Source organism: Phaethon aethereus, assembly GCF_964289735.1.
Source record: "Phaethon aethereus genome assembly, chromosome: 10".
In the NCBI taxonomy this organism is placed as follows: domain Eukaryota; kingdom Metazoa; phylum Chordata; class Aves; order Phaethontiformes; family Phaethontidae; genus Phaethon; species Phaethon aethereus.
In genome coordinates, this window is record NC_138586.1 from 4,886,705 (window position 1) to 4,906,638 (window position 19,934).

Genomic DNA, 19,934 nt, shown 5'->3' on the forward strand with positions numbered 1-19,934 from the left:
AAATGCCTGGTAAAAACGTATTCACTCTGAAGACAGATAAATCATAGTAATTGCTATTCAGGGTCTGAGATAAATGCAGTCCCTGGCAAGGGTAAAGGATTTGACAGAGCCCAAACGAGGGTTTGAACTCCACAGGGGACAAGAAAGCCTCTAACACCCTCTCCTTCAGTCTGAGGCTGAATACTGGTTGTGCTAAAAATGAGGAATGTCTCCCATCGCAGCAGCAGCAAACTTCTAATGTAAGTAAACAAACAACCCTGATGGATCCTAAACTACTTGTTCATTTTCTGACACAGAACCTCAGACATTCTGTGGACAAGTCTCAAGGTCTAAGGCACTACGGGTTGGCTTGTGGCTTAAAGTTAGGAAAGTTTCTTATTAAACCAGCTATTCACATCCATCGTGTTGGGAAATTCTCCTAGCCATTCAAATTCCAGCCCTCCATTCAAGGAGTGTTAACAAATAAAAAGAAAATCTAAAAACCCCTGCAATTTAGGAAAAAGAATAACTGTACTTAGCATCATTGACTCTTGTTGAACCCTCTAATTTAATCCTTCTCTATAACTTTTATGGTAAATGCGGGATTTTTTGGAATGCCTCAGATCCAAAGGTCTCTTGGGTAGAGGGCACATTTACATTGTTTCTTTGTAGGAAAGTAACAGATTTGTGGAACTACAAAAATACCACAAAGAAATCTCTAATGGGATTGCATGCACTGAACTGGTTTAGGTTATGGCTGTGGCCTTCTTCCCTAATTCCCAAAGAAATCTGATACCTCATATTGTGTCACATTAATAATTTGTTTGTAAGTAAACATATATACTTAAAGGGATGATCTTCCAGATTAATTACGAATCTGCTAAATTAACTCCCGCCTGAGCAAGCTTGCTCTGCCTCTCCGTGTCCCACCTCCTGCTAGCGGGAAGGTCTGACAGCTCACAGCTGCTCTGCGGTGAGCCCGGGGCTGCGGATGCTCAGGCGAGAGCAGCAGGGCCAAGGGCAAGGCAGGACCGAAGCATCGGAGCATCGCAGTGCTGCGCCCACCCGCAGCGACGCCCGCGAGGGGCTGGGAGGGGGCTGAGGAGCTTTGTGGCAAGGGGAACACAGCCCAGAGCACCCAGCATCTGCGACAGCGTTTTGGAAATAAAGTCAGAGGCCGCTGTCTGCAAGTAACAGGGCTGCAATGCTTGTTCCTAGGTAAGGGCTGCTTCTGCTCCGACGGACGGGGTGGAGGGAGAACCGGGCTCTAGCTCTCCCATGAGCGGCTTCCAGTTCCCACCATTTACCGAATCAGCCGCTGGAGCTTAAATGAGAGCTCGTCGTGCCAAGGCCTGTACATGAGGAGCATATGTAGGCAGCGCAGGAGGCATAAAAATGACCCTCTGTACAAACGAGGCACTCATGCACGTTCACAAGCCAGGTGTACAAAGATGTTTAGGCAGCTAAAGGTGCCAGCAGGTACCTAGGGCTACTCACACAAGAGCCTGAGCACGTTTTTGTATATCTGGTCCTTGGTAACCTGCCAGACTACCCAAAAAAGGACAATGGACTCAAATTTCCTGTTTCTGGCTTTGCAGGAGCACATTTTCTCAAAGCTTGTTCCCTCTGTCAGATTCTCCCCTCTGAGTACACCTTTGCAGAGTGAATTTTCAGCAGTTCTCCATGCCCTCGAAGTAGCTATTAAATTCACAAGAGTAAGGTGCCACAGTTTTACCAGTTTCCCTTGTAAATTTGATCTTGCAAAAAACAAAGCCAAAAGACTTAGCAGAACTCCAGAGGTGTTGATTTTTAGTATTCTCACATGTCCAGAAATTCTGTTGTAATTTCCTTCTAAGTAGTCTGGGGTTAATGAGATTGAAGAGAATGATAGGAAGGAAAGAAATAATTATATATTCTCTTTTTTCTCAACATGTCCCAAATGTCACCTCTGACCTGGCTTTCTATTTCTGGCATGGACTAAACTCCCTCTATTTATTTAGCAGCCTACACACCATTACAGTAACATAGCAACAGTACTTTCAGTTGTGAATGCAAAAAAAAAAGAAAAGAAAAAAAAAAGAACATATTTTTCGTAAGAAAACTGTTGAAGCATTGCAGTCTAGTCACACTTCAATAAATGCTTCTATTTTTCCCTCTACAAGCTAGTATTATTAGGTTTCCAGCCTGCAAACCCAACTCAGAGGGATGCACAGGGGAACCAAAGCAGTGTCACCGTCACGAAGCCTGTTCTTCCTATGCCAACCAGACTGTCCCCTAACCTTTTTGTTTGTTTGTCTTAATGATGTTTCAGCTCAAGTATTTCTCAGGCTCAGCACAGACGAAAGCGGGAGTTTGGGGAGGATACTGAAATAACGATGGGATTTATCTGGTGGTTTTCCCTCGCTTTTCAAAACCAGTTCTCTATTATTTTATAAGCCGTAGCTCAAGGGTGATGCGACACCCAGAGTTATCTGTCAAAAACGAACATTTTAGAAAGCCCAAAGTGAAGTTGGAGTAACAGTCCCATTTTCAGCTGACAGTCCAGATCCCACTGTTTTACGGAAAAGTTAGCCAGATCTGTAAAAACAGCCCTGGAGTCAGAGGAGTATCCAGTGAAAACAGTTTGCAAATCCTATTGCAGTGGGAGAAACGCGCCTATGTATTTCAAAAAAGCAATTCCCTGAGCTACTTAAGTGCTTCTTATTTTTAAACGTAAGGCCTCAGTGAGAACTCAATCATTTTCTTTGGATGGGTTCAAAATGTTGAACTTATTGAAAAATAAAACTTCTTAAGCTTGCAAAGCTTCCACTATAAATATTAGTAAACAATACAGATGTAGTAGCTGGAATAGCAGCGAGCACTTCATGAAGCAGTGTATGACTTCTGGTGAAACTCTTTCTTCTTTGCTACTGTAAACTCAGCTGGCATCTCTTCAGATGCTTTTTCTCATCTCAGAGCGATTTTATCAGCAAACAGTCACCTCTGAATGCCGGTGGCTTTTCTGTGGAAGCAGCAACAGATCTTGGAAGCACAGCTTTACAGCAGGCATACACGTTCAGCTTTCCCAGCGTTTATAAATGCAATACTTCTGTAAACTTAGTGGCTTTTACTGCACAGTTTGTAAAGTCTGCAAGTAAAACATAGTTCACGCTTGTTTTGAACTATTGGCTTCTCCTTGGCACAACCAGTTCATGTCAGCTTGAAAAAATGGCTTCACAACTGCAAAATCCTTGAACTTCTATAAACCGTTTCCAAGTCTGGTATGTAAAAACAGATTGTTCACAAACTATGCACTCTGCTGAGATTACAACCGTTGCAAATTTAGAAAGGGTCCCGTTATGGCCATTATGCTGTCCAACAGAAATATGGATGCATAACCCACGGTCCCTGAGACTTAGGAGTCGCAGGATGAATATTTGTCACTAACAGGGCTCACAGAAACTATTGTCTTTTAAAAAGCATTGTCAAAAATGAGTAAAAAACTTTCAGATGACAATCTAAGTTCCATTTAAATTAACACCTTCATTTGAGTAATTTTAAATTCATACTAATGACATTTACTGCCTTTCTGTAAAATGCTCCATGGGAAAGGCTATGGAATAACTGAAATGCAGTGCTCAAGGCTTTTGTGGAAAGCTACAAAGTGGTTTTGACTGCAGGGGTCAGGTGGGGTTTCTGGCATCAGAAGGGAAGGGAATAACAAGATCTCTAAGAACAGTTGTCTCATTCTAACAATTACAAAGCTACAAATGAGTTAGCCTCAGAAAGGGAGTGTTCTTCTGCCATGAAGACTAGACATCAGTTTTGGTTTATTTTTAACAAATACCAAGTTGCAGTAGATTTTAAAACTGGGGTGTTTGCTTTTTTATATGTTTGTTGTTTGGGTTTTTTTTCCCGATGCAACACAAACTGAAACAACTCAAGAATACTGTAAAGCAGAAAAAATAAAAAGTTGAAGTATTGCATTTTATTCAACAATTAAATGAGAGAGAGGAAAATCTATTTTATCTGGCTGGATAGAATGTTTTGACATGCAAATTTCATTTCGAAGATGGCATTTTTTCCTTGTCTTATCACATTACTAATTCATTTCCAACACAAATGAAAGGGACAAGAAAGTAAATAAAATGACTGTTTCTCTATTGAGTAACATTATAGGAGTAAACTTGTCCCTTTCCCTAAAAATCTATCAAATTGGCATAATACACATTCATAGCATTTTAATGCATTATTGGTAGAAGTAATGTGTTTATCCATATTATAGTGTTCATGCTACAACAAAGAGTTCACCAAAGTACTACGGGTAATGCTTTTTCCTCTAAGACACGTTTGATTGCATCACCAGCTTAATTACCACTCAAGTTAACATTTCCTTCTCTATTTATTTCACACTAGCATGTTTTTTTTAAGTCTCTATTTTTGAATGCAAAGACCTGATAACTTGCGGGTTTCTGTTTTGAGTAGAAACCAATAGCTGGACATTCCTGTGCACTGAAAACATGTAGTCAAAGATTAAACTGGGGCTTCAGAGCTATTACGGCTCCACCCAAATAAATAGTCCAAGGGAAATTATTCTGCTTAACATTCTGATACGCAGATTGCCAAGAACAGCAGTGTGTTTTAGGATGACTTCTAAGAAAAAAATTATTTCTATCTCATTAAACGTTGCATTTAAACTACTGAAACGTGGCTAAAATGGAAGAAAATGGTCTAGAATAAACATCGCACTTAACCTACCAAAACAAGGTTAAGTGGTGGAAAATGGTCTGATTTGCACTTAGCTAATTACAAATGTTTAACTCCAATGATGGAAACTCCTCCCTAAAATAAATTTTCTGCTGTTATTTTACCAGTGAGATCAATTTGTTCAGGATTTCACAGAGAAGGTAACACACAGTCTGTAGCATAGAAGCTTTTACACGAAAGTCTTAACTTTCTCAAAATTGAGTTCTTCCTTCATATACAAACCAGATAGAATATACGCTGGCTTTTAAAATGAAGGAACAGCAGGAAAAACACATGTACAAAGCTTACAACTAGAACCAGCTAAAGGGTTCTGTGAACTTCCTCCATCACACGGGACTCCTACTCCCACTCAGCCTATAGAATTACAAAACGTTCACAAATTTATTAAATAAACTCAGATATTTCAATGAGAGTTCAGGATGCTGATTCCAGCAGGGTATGAAAGGTGGCCGTAACTCTCTGTTCAGAGGGGACAGAGCTCAAAAGGTGAGGCTTTGTAGGAAACATTTGGAAATAAAAAGGCTTATGGACAAAAATTCAGTTCAGATTTCTCTTTGATAGTTATTTTTCGGAAACTTCCCCCAAATCCCAAACCAGCAGAAGTAGTACTTGACCTCACAGAGCACCTGGGGATTTCTTTTAGGCAAGGGTGGCAGTGTCCTCTGCTGACACCAGCCCAACGCTAGATCTGAGAGCAGATGCCGTGCATCCCACCCACGCTTCGCAGTGCTGTGGGACTCTTGTTCCTATTACTTGAGCAAACTCTTCCATAATTTTACTTGACTTTTTTCTTCTTAGCGGCCAGTAACTTCCCGTTTGTTCTCCTGATAAATACCAGAACTTCAGCTAAAAATGGAGAAGTCCTCTAGACTCCCTTATCTTGTAAAACCCTCGCAATGGTGTGCTGTGGGCAGGTTCTGGCAGATGCCCCCAACAGTCAGGGACATCCATCTGCAGGTACTTGCTGCTGTGCCCAGCAGACAGGCTTGTGCAGACAGCAGGTGCCCCTTGTGCAGACAGCAGGTACGGACACTGCTTTACAAGCTTTTTGCATCTGGTACATTAATTTACACCTCTATTTGTCTTCCCAGACCAAACACTCCAAGAAGTGTGGTAAGAAGTGCAAGGCTAAATTTTCTAACATGGGGTCCATTTTGGACTCTTGTTCTAGAGATGTTGACAAGGAACTTTTATTTTCAATGATGTTTGAAGAAACCAGTCACTCAAGTAAAGTGGGAAACTTGCCTTTTTTTGAGCAAGTGGTCTTCCCTCATCAATTTGTATAGTACTGAAGATTAAAAATAGCTCTTCAGCTGGGGTACATCTGTGCAGCATTGACTTAAATGGAGCTCCACTGACTCACAACGAGCAAGCATTTGTATATAGCCCTTTACTATTGCAAACCACGTAACTTAACACTAACAGTAAGTAAATACTGGCATTGCATTCACCAGAGCAGCGGGTGGGCTGGCTAGCTACCACTGCTGCTCCTCACAGGTGTGGCAAACTACAGGGCAGCCATTTGAGGATCGGTTGAAATGAGCTGTCTGTTAAAAATCCCATGTCCTTCTCCTTATCATCACGGGAACAATCTGTCTTCTCAATGGCACCAGTCGCTTATGTCATTAGGCATCCTCTGTGCCTTCTTCCATATCTTTTTACACCTCATAGTGATTTTTTGCACTGGCTGTAGTAATTTCTTTGTTTTCTAGGCCATGAAACCATTCTCTCTCCCCTTCAATAAACAGAAAACAAATATTACCAGTCAGTGAGCAGATACTTTTCATATAGAAATGTATCAGAAAGCCGGCTGTTCAAGGCTGACGTTACAAACTGGGATACGTCAACACCACCCCCCTGAGCCTCCTGAATTTTTAAATTTTATTTTAACAAACATAAACGCTTTTTTCCCTTGCAGCTCTGAATGCCTAATCTAAATCCCTGGCTGGATGAATTCAGCACTAATACAAGGCACTGTGAAACCCATCAAACCTGGAGCAGGTTCTCCCAAGACATCTAATTTCCTACAGAGGCTGGTACTCATGATCCACTAATATCAATACCAAAAAATCTCCAGTGGGGCCAGGTTTTCCTCCCGTGGAGCTCCGTGTCAAGCTGTGCGTGAAACTTAGCATTTTTGGTCTAAGGCATGATGGACTTCACCTCCACCACCACCACTTCCCAGTTCTTGGTAGCAGCTTCTTCCTCTCTCGTCCCTGCCCTGTACCCACCTCCCCCAGAGCTTCGGGGTTCCCCGGCACCCCTCAGGCCCACACAGCCCTGAACGGTGAGAAAAGCTGGAACCAAGGAGGGAAATGAGAGCAGCACAGCTTTCAGGTCACACTTAGGGGACCAAGCACTGCAACACACACCAAATGCTCTCCTGGGAGACTCCTTGCACAACTGCCTCTTTAGATAGGCTGACGTGGTGGATTCATGGTTCAAGTACCGGACAGAGGGAAAAGCATTGTACATGCTATTAAACCACTATTAGAGTATTTGCCTGCTGGAGTGAAGCTCCCTGCGCTTTCTAATGAATTCTCTGCATTTAGCATTAAGCACTCTGTTTTTACAGAAAGTTACACTTGGGTAATTAATCTCATGTTCGTTTCCTGCACATGTAAGAGAGCAGCCTTTGTTAGGGAATGATAAGACACTTCTAAGAATAGTGCTACTAAGAGCATCAGCTTTGTAAGACATTACAGGAAAAATAGAGACTCTTAACACCTGCTTTTTGCTTTTCAAAGTTTTGAAAACAACATTCTGCTTACCTAGAGCCAAATCCTGACTTGTTTATGCATAGAAAACCTAATTGCTTTCATCAGGGAACAAGCACAAATGAAGGTATACTTTGGTCTTTAGGCTCCAATCTCACAAAGAGGTAGTTCTTTAATTTTATAAACACTAAATATTCTCTGTGGCTTCAGTGGGACTATCTGCAGGTCCAGTCTCACAACCTGAATTCACCACTTTGTCCAGTCTCTTAACTACAGAGTCCACTGAAATCAGTTGGATTTTCTTAGTTATTTTAATAGGTTGAGGATTAAGAATTTATCTGTGTGTAAAACAAGAGGCCCTCAGACCAGACCTTACAAAGGCTGGCTGCTGAACTCTGGCAAATGTAAACTGGGAGACAACCCCACGAGAGCAAGGGAGTCACTCCGGTGTAAGAGAGGTCCCCACCAGCAGCAGACCAAGCCCGCGTTTGAAGCTCCCTGGAAACTTCAGCTCATACCATGGGTTTTGCCAGCTGAACACAAAGGGTGCTGTAAAGCTTGGGGATTTATGTATGTTGTCAGTTCAGAACCAGAGCCAACCCCGTTCTCCTGTAAGCGGCTGACACTTGACACCTACTGAAGTCAATTTAAACAGTCATTGTTTTAAAGCTTGTGTTGTTTTTTAAGCAGTCACTGTGGTTCAGCCTGAGCTATCTACCACCAAAGTGCAAGATGCACAAGCTACTGTAATGGTGAAATTGTGTAAAGAATGGGGAAAAAAATAGCTTACAGGGGGTAAGAGACAATTTCCATTTGGTCTGTAGCAATGTGCAACCAGTCATATGAGAAAGGACATTAATCTTTGCTGTACTTGCAGCAGATTTCCTTCTGCTTTATTATGGACAAAGGAGTAGTTGATCCTCCTAACCAGAAAACAAAGCCTAATCTGCAGAGATCTGCCTAATAATCTAGTGGTTGATGTTTGAAGAATAACAGATAGACCAAATATAGACCCAAAATAGACCCAATTTCCCTAGGATTTGTAGTGCAAAATCTGAGCAGAGCAGACGGCAACTAGCCTTGTGAGCTGCTCAGAGCCCCTGTTTGGGCTATTATCTTGGCTATATAATGGGGGCTTTCAAACCCCAGCTTTATCACATTCTGTTTTCTCTACTTTGCTCTTTTATGAATATTGAGTCATCAAAAATAGCTTCACTGACAGAGTTACTAATGATCCCAGCTGGGTGAATCAGTGGCTCTTACATTGTCTAGTGCCTGCTATACAGTGCTATTGGTACACTCGTTACAAAATATAACAAAAATTAGATATCCATATTTTATTTGCAGCTCCCTTGAGACACATCATTGTGGTTATTTTAGAATTGGAAAATGCTAACTGAACAAAGCAAATATTCAGCCATTTCAATGCAATACTGTGATCTAAAAGAAGAAACTCTGGCTTAGAATAAGTTAAGAGTAAATTCTAAGATCAGTAAATAATCCTTTCTCCTAGTTTTTAGTGCAAAGAAAAAAAGCATTACCAAACGATCTGTACCACATTCTTCACGAGACAGTTATTCCTCATATTACTAAAAAAAGCCAACATCAGCAGTCCAGAAAAAATGCTGATAAACAGAAGTGAATACAACAAATGATGTAAGCCATGTATATGGCTCCGGAGTGCAATAGACACATATGGTGGCATCCTTCTCATACAGTGCAATGCTCTGGGCTAAGTTAGCTTAGAAGTGCGTGACTCAAACGAGTATTCCTGGTTCCAAAAGTGTACCAACAGTAACAACATGCCTGATGAAGAACCATCACAAATGAGTATGCAAAATGGCCCACGATGGGCTTACATTTTTAATGCTGCCCCAAGCAATTTTTTAAGGGTCATTTATTTCTACCCGGAATGCCTTCCCCGCAGCCCTGCAATGATAGAGTTTCCTATGTGTGCAACACACACCCTTTTTTTTTTTTCTTTTTTTAAGAAAAACAGGCAGGCAGATACAGAACGAAACAAGGGGCCCCCTTTACACATAATGCAGTTGCAGCTCTCCATGCACGCAGCGCTCGCTTCTTCTCACCAGCCCCCCTCACCTTTCAGCTACCAGGAACTTTACAGCATGGCATCTTCTAGCACCAAGAGGTGAAAAAGTAAGCACAGAGAAAAAGTAAGGCTTTCTGCTAGCGACTGCATCTGGCATATTAAATTGGTAAATAAAACTATTGCAGATGTTGCCTTTAGCAAGTGTCATAGAAATTACAGAGCATCTTAACAAAGCAGAGCCTCAGAATTTAAAGTACTAGGTTTTGGTTGTTGGGTTTTTTTTGTTTTGTTTTTTTTCAGGAGGTTCTTGCCCTTCCCTGGAAAAGTGACATCTGAAATTCTGTTACAACAATTCTGTTAGTTACGGCAACATTAACTGAAACCGAAATGTGGTTTTCAACCTAAGATAATGTTGCATAACAACTGAAGTATTATAATATTGCGAGCCGGGAAAGGTTAATTCCATAGGGCACAAGAATAGGGTTGGAAACTAAAATACTCCGTAAGCAGCACGGACTTGTAAATCTTTTTGTTTTGGTCCAGGGCGAAGCCGAAACGAGCGAGACATTTCAAAGGAGGAGTAAGACACCGAGCACATGCTGAAATCCGTTTAGCGAGAAAAAAATATCAGCAGAGCTTCTGCACTTACGTATCTCTTGAGTTTCTTCTCGGGGGGTGATTTAATGAGCCATCCAGTGCACACGACGTCCCCTGAGCTCATCTTCCCCCCCCGGCGCGGAGCGGCGGCGCGGGAGCCAGGGTGCGGGCTGCGTGCGTGTGCCCGTATTGTTCCCAGCCAATTTGAAACCAGCAGTAATCAGCTTCCTTCAGCTGTGCTCCGCTGCGGCTCCGGCCCGAGGAGGAAGTCATGACATTGATCACTGACACGGCCAGCCCTCCCTCCGCCGCAAACACAATGCAACACACCGAGCACGTGATGGGCGGCCGGGGCTCGCCGCCACGCAGCCGGCGGCTGCGACACCCACCGCCGCCGCCGCACCGCCGCGGCGGCTGCCCGGCTCTGCGCCCCGGGGGCTGCCTGCCGCACCGCGCCGGGGGCTGCCCGGCTCCGCGCCCCGGGGGCTGCCCCCGCACCGCCCCGGGCTGCCCGGCTCCGCGCCCCGGGGGCTGCCCTCCGCACTGCCCCGGGGGCTGCCCGGCTCCGCGCCCCGGGGGCTGCTCGACGCACTGCCCCGGGGGCTGCCCGGCTCTGCGCCCCGGGGGCTGCCTGGCTCCGCGCCCCGGGGGCTGCCCGGCTCCGCGCCCCGGGGGCTGCCCCCCGCACCGCCCCGGGCTGCCCGGCTCCGCGCCCCGGGGGCTGCCCCCCGCACCGCCCCGGGCTGCCCGGCTCCACGCCCCGGGGGCTGCTCGCCGCACTGCCCCGGGGGCTGCCCGGCTCCGTGCCCCGGGCGCTGCCCCCTGCACCGCCCCGGGGGCTGCCCGGCTCCGTGCCCCGGGAGCTGCCCGGCGCCGCGGGGATGCTGACAGCAGGGCCGAGCTCCCCGAGGAGCGGTGGCCGTGGGGGGCCCTGGCGAAGCACTGTTCCAGCCTGGTGCCCCCCAGGCGGGGCTTGGCCGCAACAGGCGGGAGAAGGGCTTTGGCCTGGCGATGGAGGCACCGGCAGCGCTGGCGGAGCGGTTGCGGTGCCAGCCCGCATGTCTGCTGCGCTCCGGCTCCCTCTTCGGCTTTGCCATTGGCCTGGTCCCCTACTTGCAAACTTCTTCAGATTTTGGATTCAAAGATGTTACAGTGGCATTTGGTCCCCCTTATGAATTTACTACCAATAAACTTGATTTTTCCGGTCACATCATCGCCGACTCTTTAGAAACAGACTTTCTCCAAGGTGACTCCAGGGAGGCAGGTTGCCATTCCACTCGCACAACTGAAAAACATGACCACAGAGTGCAAAACAGCGCTGATAGCCTTGGAGTTAGTGCCTCTCTCCAGGATGGGAAACGCCTGGCTTTTCAAGGACAGGGCAGCTTGTGTTCATTTTTAAGAAGTTGCTTATAACTGACAGATTTAAAGTGGACGCAGTGGTTCTTCACTGGGTTTTATGAGTTTCTGAGGAGTCTCCTATGCCTCTGCCCAGGCACAGCACAGGCGGCGGAGTCTGACTCTGCAAGGTGTGTTTAGCGGTGTCAGGCCTGCGTGAGAGTTTAATGCTTTCACAGGATTTTTCACATCTCTGCTGGAGCTCTTCGGCAGCGCAGGCTGACAATGGCTTGCAGTGTCACTGCTGGAATCTGACAAACTAGAAACCATGCTCGTGCTTTTCAAGATCTTAAGCAAAATCTTGTGGCAATATGTATTTATTGTATTTAATATAATACGTACAACAAATGGCGTGTAATATATAAATATATGCCTTATGTACATTAACATAACAATATAAATAAATCTGTATAAACTCATAGCATCCCTGTTGCTAGTGCTTTACATTATCACCGGTATTAAAAGAATCTTGCCATAAATGGAAACTATCATGAATAAACTATAAACAATCTATTTCAAATGTGCTCTGACTTCTCTAGATAGGCTTTTGTTTGAGAGTGACTTTCATGCAGCCTTGTGATATTATTTAATTCCCAACCTGACATTCTACTACCACCTTCACTCAGCTCCATGTATCCTTTATCCACGGTGATGTTTTAACAACTTCACATGTTTAATAGCAGGTTTTTGAGCAAGGTTTTGTAACGCTTCTCCTTGGAGATACACATCCAGCCATGGAACTCACTTAGGCAAGGAAAGTCACGCTTTCCTGCCACATGACTTGACTGTGTCACTCTGACAGATTTGATAGCCTTAAACCTGAAGGCTTTAAAACATTAGTCTGCCAAAATAAAATGAATTGTGGTATACTTCATGTGTTATCCCTGCAGCGTCATAACACCACCCGTTTTTTACGGGACATTCTTCAGACAGATGGGTTCCCCTGTCAGGTCCCTTGTGCAGCTGCATAACCACTCGCAAAAAGGCAGCAGAGGAGATGGGGAGGTGGCAGGACAGGGTGGCGAGAACCTGGACCACCAAATGGATCCAAACACTAAATACCAAACCACAGCCTTAAGGAAAGCTCCGACTCCATCTTTGCTTGCACTTGGTGATAGTGCTGCTTAAATCACCAGTAGTCCCCATCTCTTAAGCCACTCGTCCCTGCACTTCTGTCATCTCCTCCCTTACAAAGGCACAGTAGAATTGCGTGGCTACAGGATGAACTGAATCAGAAAACTTGACTGTTTAGAAAAGAATGAGTTAAAAAAAAAAAGATATTATGTTCCAGCTGGATCAGGACTAGTTTCCTGATCCGGTAAATGCTGTGGCCTATGACACACTCGTACCTGACCAACGGAGGGGGTGATACAGGGGTAGTAGCAAGAAATCAGCAGTTGCTTAAATTGGCACTTGTGCCCAAAAAAATGCCTGCTGAGTGGTAGCCATGGTGACAGGGAGGGGTACAGTGACTCTGTTCCCAGCTAGATGTGGCACTCCTCTGTCAGATGGCTCCTGTCCTCACTGCTGGAACGGCTCAGCTGCTTGAGAAGCACCTGCCGAACTACTTGAGCTACGTTGCAGCTCAGCATATTCAGAATAAATAAAATCTGTGCCAGTTTACTTATGGTGCCAGTAGCCTCAGGGGAAATACAGGATGCCAGAAATCATAATTAAGCAGAGCATGTGGGGGCTAACATGTTTGTTATGAAAGCTGCTGTGCCTTGGCATTTGTGCTCCAAAAATTAAAAGAGCAAATAAAGTTATTTTCTTACCTTAACTATTTTCATTGTGCTGATAATGTGTCACACGTATCTGTTTGACAATAGCAGGCTTAAAAATGAATAGTACCTAGCCCTGATGGAAGAAGTGGGATTTCACTTTTGTCCTGCTTCATACACAAATTTTTCAACCACTTTTAAATTATAAAATTCTTTACTTAAATCCTTCATCACAATGGTGAATGACAGGGTCTTTGTTTTAAAACTTATCATTGAAGACATATGTAGAGAGTGAGCTGAGGTTGGAAACAGAATGGGAAGTGAAGGGAAAGAAGAAGAAGAAAGAAAAATTGATTTTGGCTGAACATTTCATTTTGGGGTGTTCTATTTTAGTTCCAGCTTTTGCATTCATCCTTTAGCATTTAGTTTCGGACTTCAAGTATGTTTTAAATATATATGTTGAAATCACTGGCAAAACCTAATTAAAAAAGTTTAAAAAGAAAAATTATTTCTCTTCATATTATTGCAATGCCAAAAGGTTTGAAAGTGTAGAATTACATATGTTTGCTTAGGTTTATTTGTCTCGCTTTTAAAGTTTTTATTTTATGCATATTGCATGGTTACCTTGAAAGAGATCAAGTTTTGCTGGGTAACAGTAACATCAGCCAGTGGTACCTGCCTCTCCAAATCTGCTGTAGGCAGAGCTACAGGAATGTTCTCAAAAATGACTGACCACTGAAAAACCCAAACCAAAATGACTTGTAGTTAGGATAAAATTCTCTTTCTTTCTATATGAGACAGAGCTAGTCTTAGAAAATCTTCGAAGTCTGACAAAAGAGAATATTTTTCTTGCTGTGACACTTCCTAGAACAAAGTCATAATCTGAGAAGCCTTCATGGGTATGAACTGTAGACATGATTACAGAGAAAGTAAAAATAAATAAAATGTAAAACATAAAACTGAAACCCCAGAAGGTAAAATCATTCTCTGTTCTACACAAATTGTACAGGTCACTCATGTTCTGATATGTCTCAATCAAATTTCAAGAATCTGTCTTTATTTGAATCACACCAGAGTGTCCTTGTGGTGGGTTGACTGTGGTGGGACACCAGGTGCCCCCAAAAGCCACTCTATCACTCCTCTCCTCAGCTGGACCGGGGAGAGAAAATATAACAAAAGGCTTGTGGGTTGAGATAAGGACAGGGAGAGATCACTCACCGATTACTGTCACGCGCAAAACAGACTTGACTTGGGGAAATTAATTTAATTTACTGCCAACCAAATCAGAGTAGTATAACAAGAAATAAAATCTAAATCTAAAAACACCTTCCCCCCACCCCTCCCTTCTTCCCAGGCTCAACTTCACTCCCAATTTCTCTACCTCCCCCTCCCAAGCAGTACAGGGGGATGGGAAATAGGGGTTTCAGTCAGTTCATCACACCTTGTCTCTGACGTTCCTTCCTCCTCAGGGGAAGGAGGACTCACACTCTTCCCCTGCTCCAGCACAGGGTCCCTCCCATGGGAGATAGTCTTCCACAAACTTCTCCAACGTGAGTCTTTCCCACAGGCTGCAGTTCTTCACCATCTGCTCCAGCCTGTGTCCCTTCCACAGGGTGCAGTCCTTCAGGAACAGACTGCTCCAGTATGGGTCCCCCATGGGGTCACAAGTTCTGCCAGCAAACCTGCTCCAGCGTGGGTTCCTCTCTCCATGGGGCCACAGGTCCTGCCAGGAGTCTGCTCCAGTGTGGGCTTCCCACAGGGTCACAGCCTCCTTTGGGCATCCCCTTGCTCCAGCATGGGGACCTCTTCTGGGCTGCAGGTGGAGATCTGCTCCAGCGTGGAGCTCCATGGCTGCAGGGGCACAGCCTGCCTCACCATGGTCTTCCCCACGGGCTGCAGGGGAACCTCTGCCCTGGCGCCTGGAGCACCTCCTGCCCCTCCTTCTGCACTGACCTGGGTGTCTGCAGAGTTGTTGCTCTCACATGTTCTCACTCCTCTCTCCCAGCTGCTGCTGGTGTTGCACAGGTTTTTTTCCCCCCTTCTTAAATATGTTATCACAGGGGGGCTACCACCATCGCTGATGGGCTTGGCCTTGGCCAGCGGCAGGTCCATCTTGGAGCCGGCTGGCACTGGCTCTATCAGACATGGGGGAAACTTCTGGCAGCTTCTCACAGAAGCCACCTTTTTAGCCCCTGTCCCACTACCAAAATCTTGCCACGCAAACCCAATACACTCCTCACCAGATTAATCTCAGATGTGCCACTAGCAAAGACCAGAGTAAGCATGACCAGTTTGGCCCTGAATGTGTGTGTAATTCACATCAGCCAGGTACCTACGAGGAATTCTCTGTGCATCATGAAAGTACTGGTCTACTCCTTTCCTAACTCAGGCTACTGATGTTTCAGAGAAGAACAACACTTGACTACTAATAAAACAGAGGAGAACAAATTGGCTAATTGCATTTGATGAGAAATTCTTTCATGACCCTACAGGCAACTGATTTAAAGAAGTGAGTGTGCTATTTAAGCTTGCCCATTTCCATGTTGCAGAGCAACTGGTGGTGTTATTATTAATATTGAGAGCAGTGAAAGTCCTTGCTCCCCTGTGGACAGCAGAATAATTGGGATGGAGAGAATCGGAAGAATCAGGAGGATTTATTTTGTTCACAAATTTATAGGTATCAAAGCAGGAAGAGACTGTGGAGTTAACTAGACTGACATTCCCACAAGCATATATTTTACCCAGAATCTAGCCCCACATTTAACTTACAAAACCCCGCAGGGGTTGTGAAGGTTGAGGTGCATGCAAGAGGCAGCCATAGCCCTGGGAGAGCAGCCCTTTTCTGTCATCTAGTAACTGATCCCTGTTTACATATGGAGCTCGCACCACACTTACTCAGCAAAATGCTAACATGCCTCTGCAGCATTCCCACAGCAAGCAGAAAAGCCCGGTACCACAAAAAGACATGACACAGTATATATGTTCCAGCTGTTCCTGACAGTTACCACTCTGCTCCCCCCTGCAGACAAATATTTCACTCTCTTTCCATTCACAAGGACAAATTCAGCAAAGTCACAGGGGATAATTCAGCCCCTTCTCTTCCTTTCAGTAGCCTGTCCTCACCATACAAATCAGGTCTAACAGAGGAACGCACACAGACCATCAGAGCAACATGATTTGTTGTTGTTGTTTAAACAATTAACTACCAAAACTGGAGCCTGACCACTGGCACAGAATGAGCTGACCCTGTCTGCATGACACTGCTTAACTGACGAATATATTCTGTCCGAACCGGGCCATGTACTCGGTCACCCACAGGCTCTCAGTGGCAGAGGGACCCAACGGTCAGATACCTGCTCTGGAAGCAGGAGCCATTGTGAAAATAAAAAAAGAAAACAGACAGTTGAACGTTGCTGTGGTTTTGTTCCAGGAAGTATATGAACTCTGCAAGCTGCATGTGGGTATGGCCTTTATTGTTATGGACAGGGCAGAATCTAATTTTACCAAAAGCTCTCATGACACATAGGCAGAACTCTGTCAATCCATTTCAGAAAACAGACCAACGCCCTCTGGCACTAACCTCCTCGGGGAAACAGCAGCAGACATCCAGCATCTCATAGGAAAGTCTCCTGTTCAGGAAAGTAACTGGTGGAAGAGCTGGCATTCTGCTGAATAGCGTATTTATTTGCAAATGTACAACTGCCTTTTTCTAAAATGGGGGTGGTAAAAACCAGAGCCCTACTCTGGTACAAACCTCTTGTCTGGCACTTTTGCCAGAAGATAGGTTTCTCTCTTCTCTGTCATCCATGGAAGCACACATTAAAAATTGTGCTTTTGCTACTTTTCAGCTTCTCTTTGCAGACTAGTAAACAATCTTATGATGCCTATATAGCTGGTCAAGCAAGTTGTGGCTGTTACTCTCTCCATATGCATCAGTATCAGCCCTTTTATTGATTAACTTTATGTGGCAATTTGGAGGAATTTACCTGTGCAGAGGTGATAGATTTTGGTGATATGACACAGTCAAATCTGTAACAGTCACAGATCCAAAATAATCTATTTGACATTATGATATGCCTCTTCCAGATCAGAAATAGCAAATTATTATTAAATTTTAATTTTAATCTCCTGAAAGCGAGGATTTGCTGAAACCAGTTTACTCCAAACTATCTGGAGCAGCAGGAAGATTGGATGTGAAGCTTAAAGAAAGATCTCAGGAAGGTCTGCAGAAAGAGATGGAAAAAGAAGTCTGTAGTTTTATGTTTAAATGAAAAAAAATCTACCTAGCTATTTTCAGACTCACAGATGTGGAAGGCTCGTCATGAAGGGCAGGATGGGTCTCGGCTTCCCTGAAATGTAGTTACTGAGACCAGTGAACACTCCAGAGAGATGAGAAAATGAACACAGGAAAATTAACGCAGGCACTGTCTGCCTCCGTTCTCTACATGTTGCTCAAAAACGTGTTACTGAGCGTTATAGGAACCCTACCTCTTACGTTGTGATTTGTGAGAAATTTTCATGCAGATGGCAAAACAGTGGGCAAAACAGATACACTCCCCTTCTAGGTAACCAAAGGAAAAATGAAATACTACTTTATTTAATTATGATTGAGTAGAGGGTATTACAGCAAGCAGACCAGATTACTGAACTATGTGTGTAAAAGGTTGCCCTGGGTGAAGAATGTAAATGCAGGAAAGGAAGAATTGTTTTGATGGCAGCTGTGTGTTTGAAACTGTTACAAAAAGGAAGAATCATTACAGCATGAGGAAGAAAGAAGGCCCAGGCAGTCAGGGAAGCAAAAGAGCAAAAAAATGGGGGAGCGAGGGGAAGGGAAGAAACAGATTCTATGCGGACTAGGATAAACTAAAAACAGCTACTCTAGATTAACAGATCTTTCAGTAGAAATGGATAGTACTCTGAAAAATGTAACAGGTTCAGTCTAGATTCCCACAGTGAGTGGATGTTGGCAGGTAAAAATAGGTAAAAAGGACAGGATTAAAAGTATTTTCACAGCAGGGTAAAGCCTGTGGCAGCTAAAGTGATGGTTTTTGCCTTGTGCAGTGCATCTGCCATGCTTGTAAAGCTAATGGAAGCACTACTTTAGAGCATCCTTCTGCACATTTCCTGTATTTAAAGGAAACTCTGGTGCGTGCTAAAACCTTTGAACAAGAACTGTTACATTTACAAATAGCCTGTGATCAGCTTAGGGATAACAGTGTGACATCAAACCCACAGAAACAGGCTTTTGCTTAATAAAGAGATAATTTATTTTGAGAAGAGAATTTGTGAAGAAAGCATTTTAAAGGCTATACTGCACTGGCCTGCTTGCTGGGTACTCACAAATACTCAAAATCTCGTAGGATTCTGCCTCTGTTATGGGCAGGTTATTCACAGGTTTTAAATATTGTAAAACCACTGCATAGATTAGGGGAGAAAAGGATGCCATTGCAGTGAGCAGCAAAGTATGTTTCAAATTTATTTCAGATGGAAAAACCTCTTTTTGACAGCTTTTGCTTTGATGTAAAATCACTTCTAAAATGTCTTTCACTTTCAACAAAACTAGTTTCTTGTGGTCAGGGGCATTCTTGACACAACGCTCCAGGTTTTGGCAAAGTTGTAGCTTATTACATCAGGGATTATTGTATGACCTCCAAAGGAATCCCTGATGATATTAAATCTGCATGACGTCGTTTGTAGGTAGGCAAAATCTGGAGCTCATGACAGAATACGCAATTGTAACATTGTTTATTAAAGTCTGGTTTATGATAGCTTAAACTTATACAAATTAGTGCGGCTGCAATCCCACCCTCCATCTTGCCATGTATCTGTTTCCTTGCTGTATTGGCACTGGCCCTTCTTTGTGTGGGCAGTTGAGTCGTTTTGCTGTGCTGATCCGAGAAAAAAAACTAGTAACTGTCTTTGTTCGGCTCAAATTTTGCTTTTTATAACCTTGAACTAACCCACTGTTCGCCTGCAGAAACACCAGTAACAGTGCAAGGGGTCAGGAACACAGAAACATGGTGTGGGGGGAAGGAAGCCCTATGTTTATTCTCGAAGTTGCAAAGGACTAAAGGTATCCATACAGGCAATTAAGGTATCTTTGCAGCAGATAAGGCTTAGTAAATTAACACATTCTAATGTGATCACATAAATCTGGCTCATCACATTCATGAAGAGATGACAGTCTTCTCACTTTCATAATTTACCAAACTGTGAGAGTTTCTGGCTCTCCCACTGAGAAAATGAACACACAGACAAAAAAAAAAAAAGTGGATACCAAGTGAAAAAAGGTTTAGCAAAATAATTGTGTAGTTGGGAAATACAGCCATATTAGAAGCCTTTGCAGTATCACAAGTAAAGCTTTGGTTGCTAAAACCTGGAATTAAAAATGCAATACTGCATACAAGATGGGAAAAACCAGTGAGTATTTGTATAGCTATCAGCTCTTTGAACCCGATACAAAGGGTATGTTGGCTATTTTGTTATAGTTTTCAATGCTGAATGAGGTCTTGTATTCGCAAACCCTATTGGCAACTCCAGAGACTGTCTGTTGGATCAAATGAAAACTTGATACAGAAAAATGATGTATGAATATGAAGCTTGCACCACCGAAAAAGAACCACAAACGCCAAAAACCAACCAAAAAACCCACAACCCTTTCTATAAGAATACTTACTGTCAAGCATATCAGAGTATATTGCTTGGATGTGCTTGTGTCTGTGACTG

At 43.8% G+C, this 19,934-nt stretch overlaps 1 protein-coding gene across 1 annotated transcript in view; it reads right to left on the reverse strand.

Annotated features, from left to right (window-relative positions):
• Positions 1 to 10,213, reverse strand: part of GAB3 (GRB2 associated binding protein 3) — a gene marked incomplete at its 5' end in the record, with an annotated part of 65,028 nt that extends 54,815 nt beyond the window's left edge. Inside the window, one exon of the mRNA XM_082004171.1 lies at positions 10,142 to 10,213. Coding sequence (XP_081860297.1) covers positions 10,142 to 10,213 — 72 coding nt within the window. The remainder of the gene's footprint in view (positions 1 to 10,141) is intronic.
• Between the last annotated feature and the right edge of the window lie 9,721 nt (positions 10,214 to 19,934).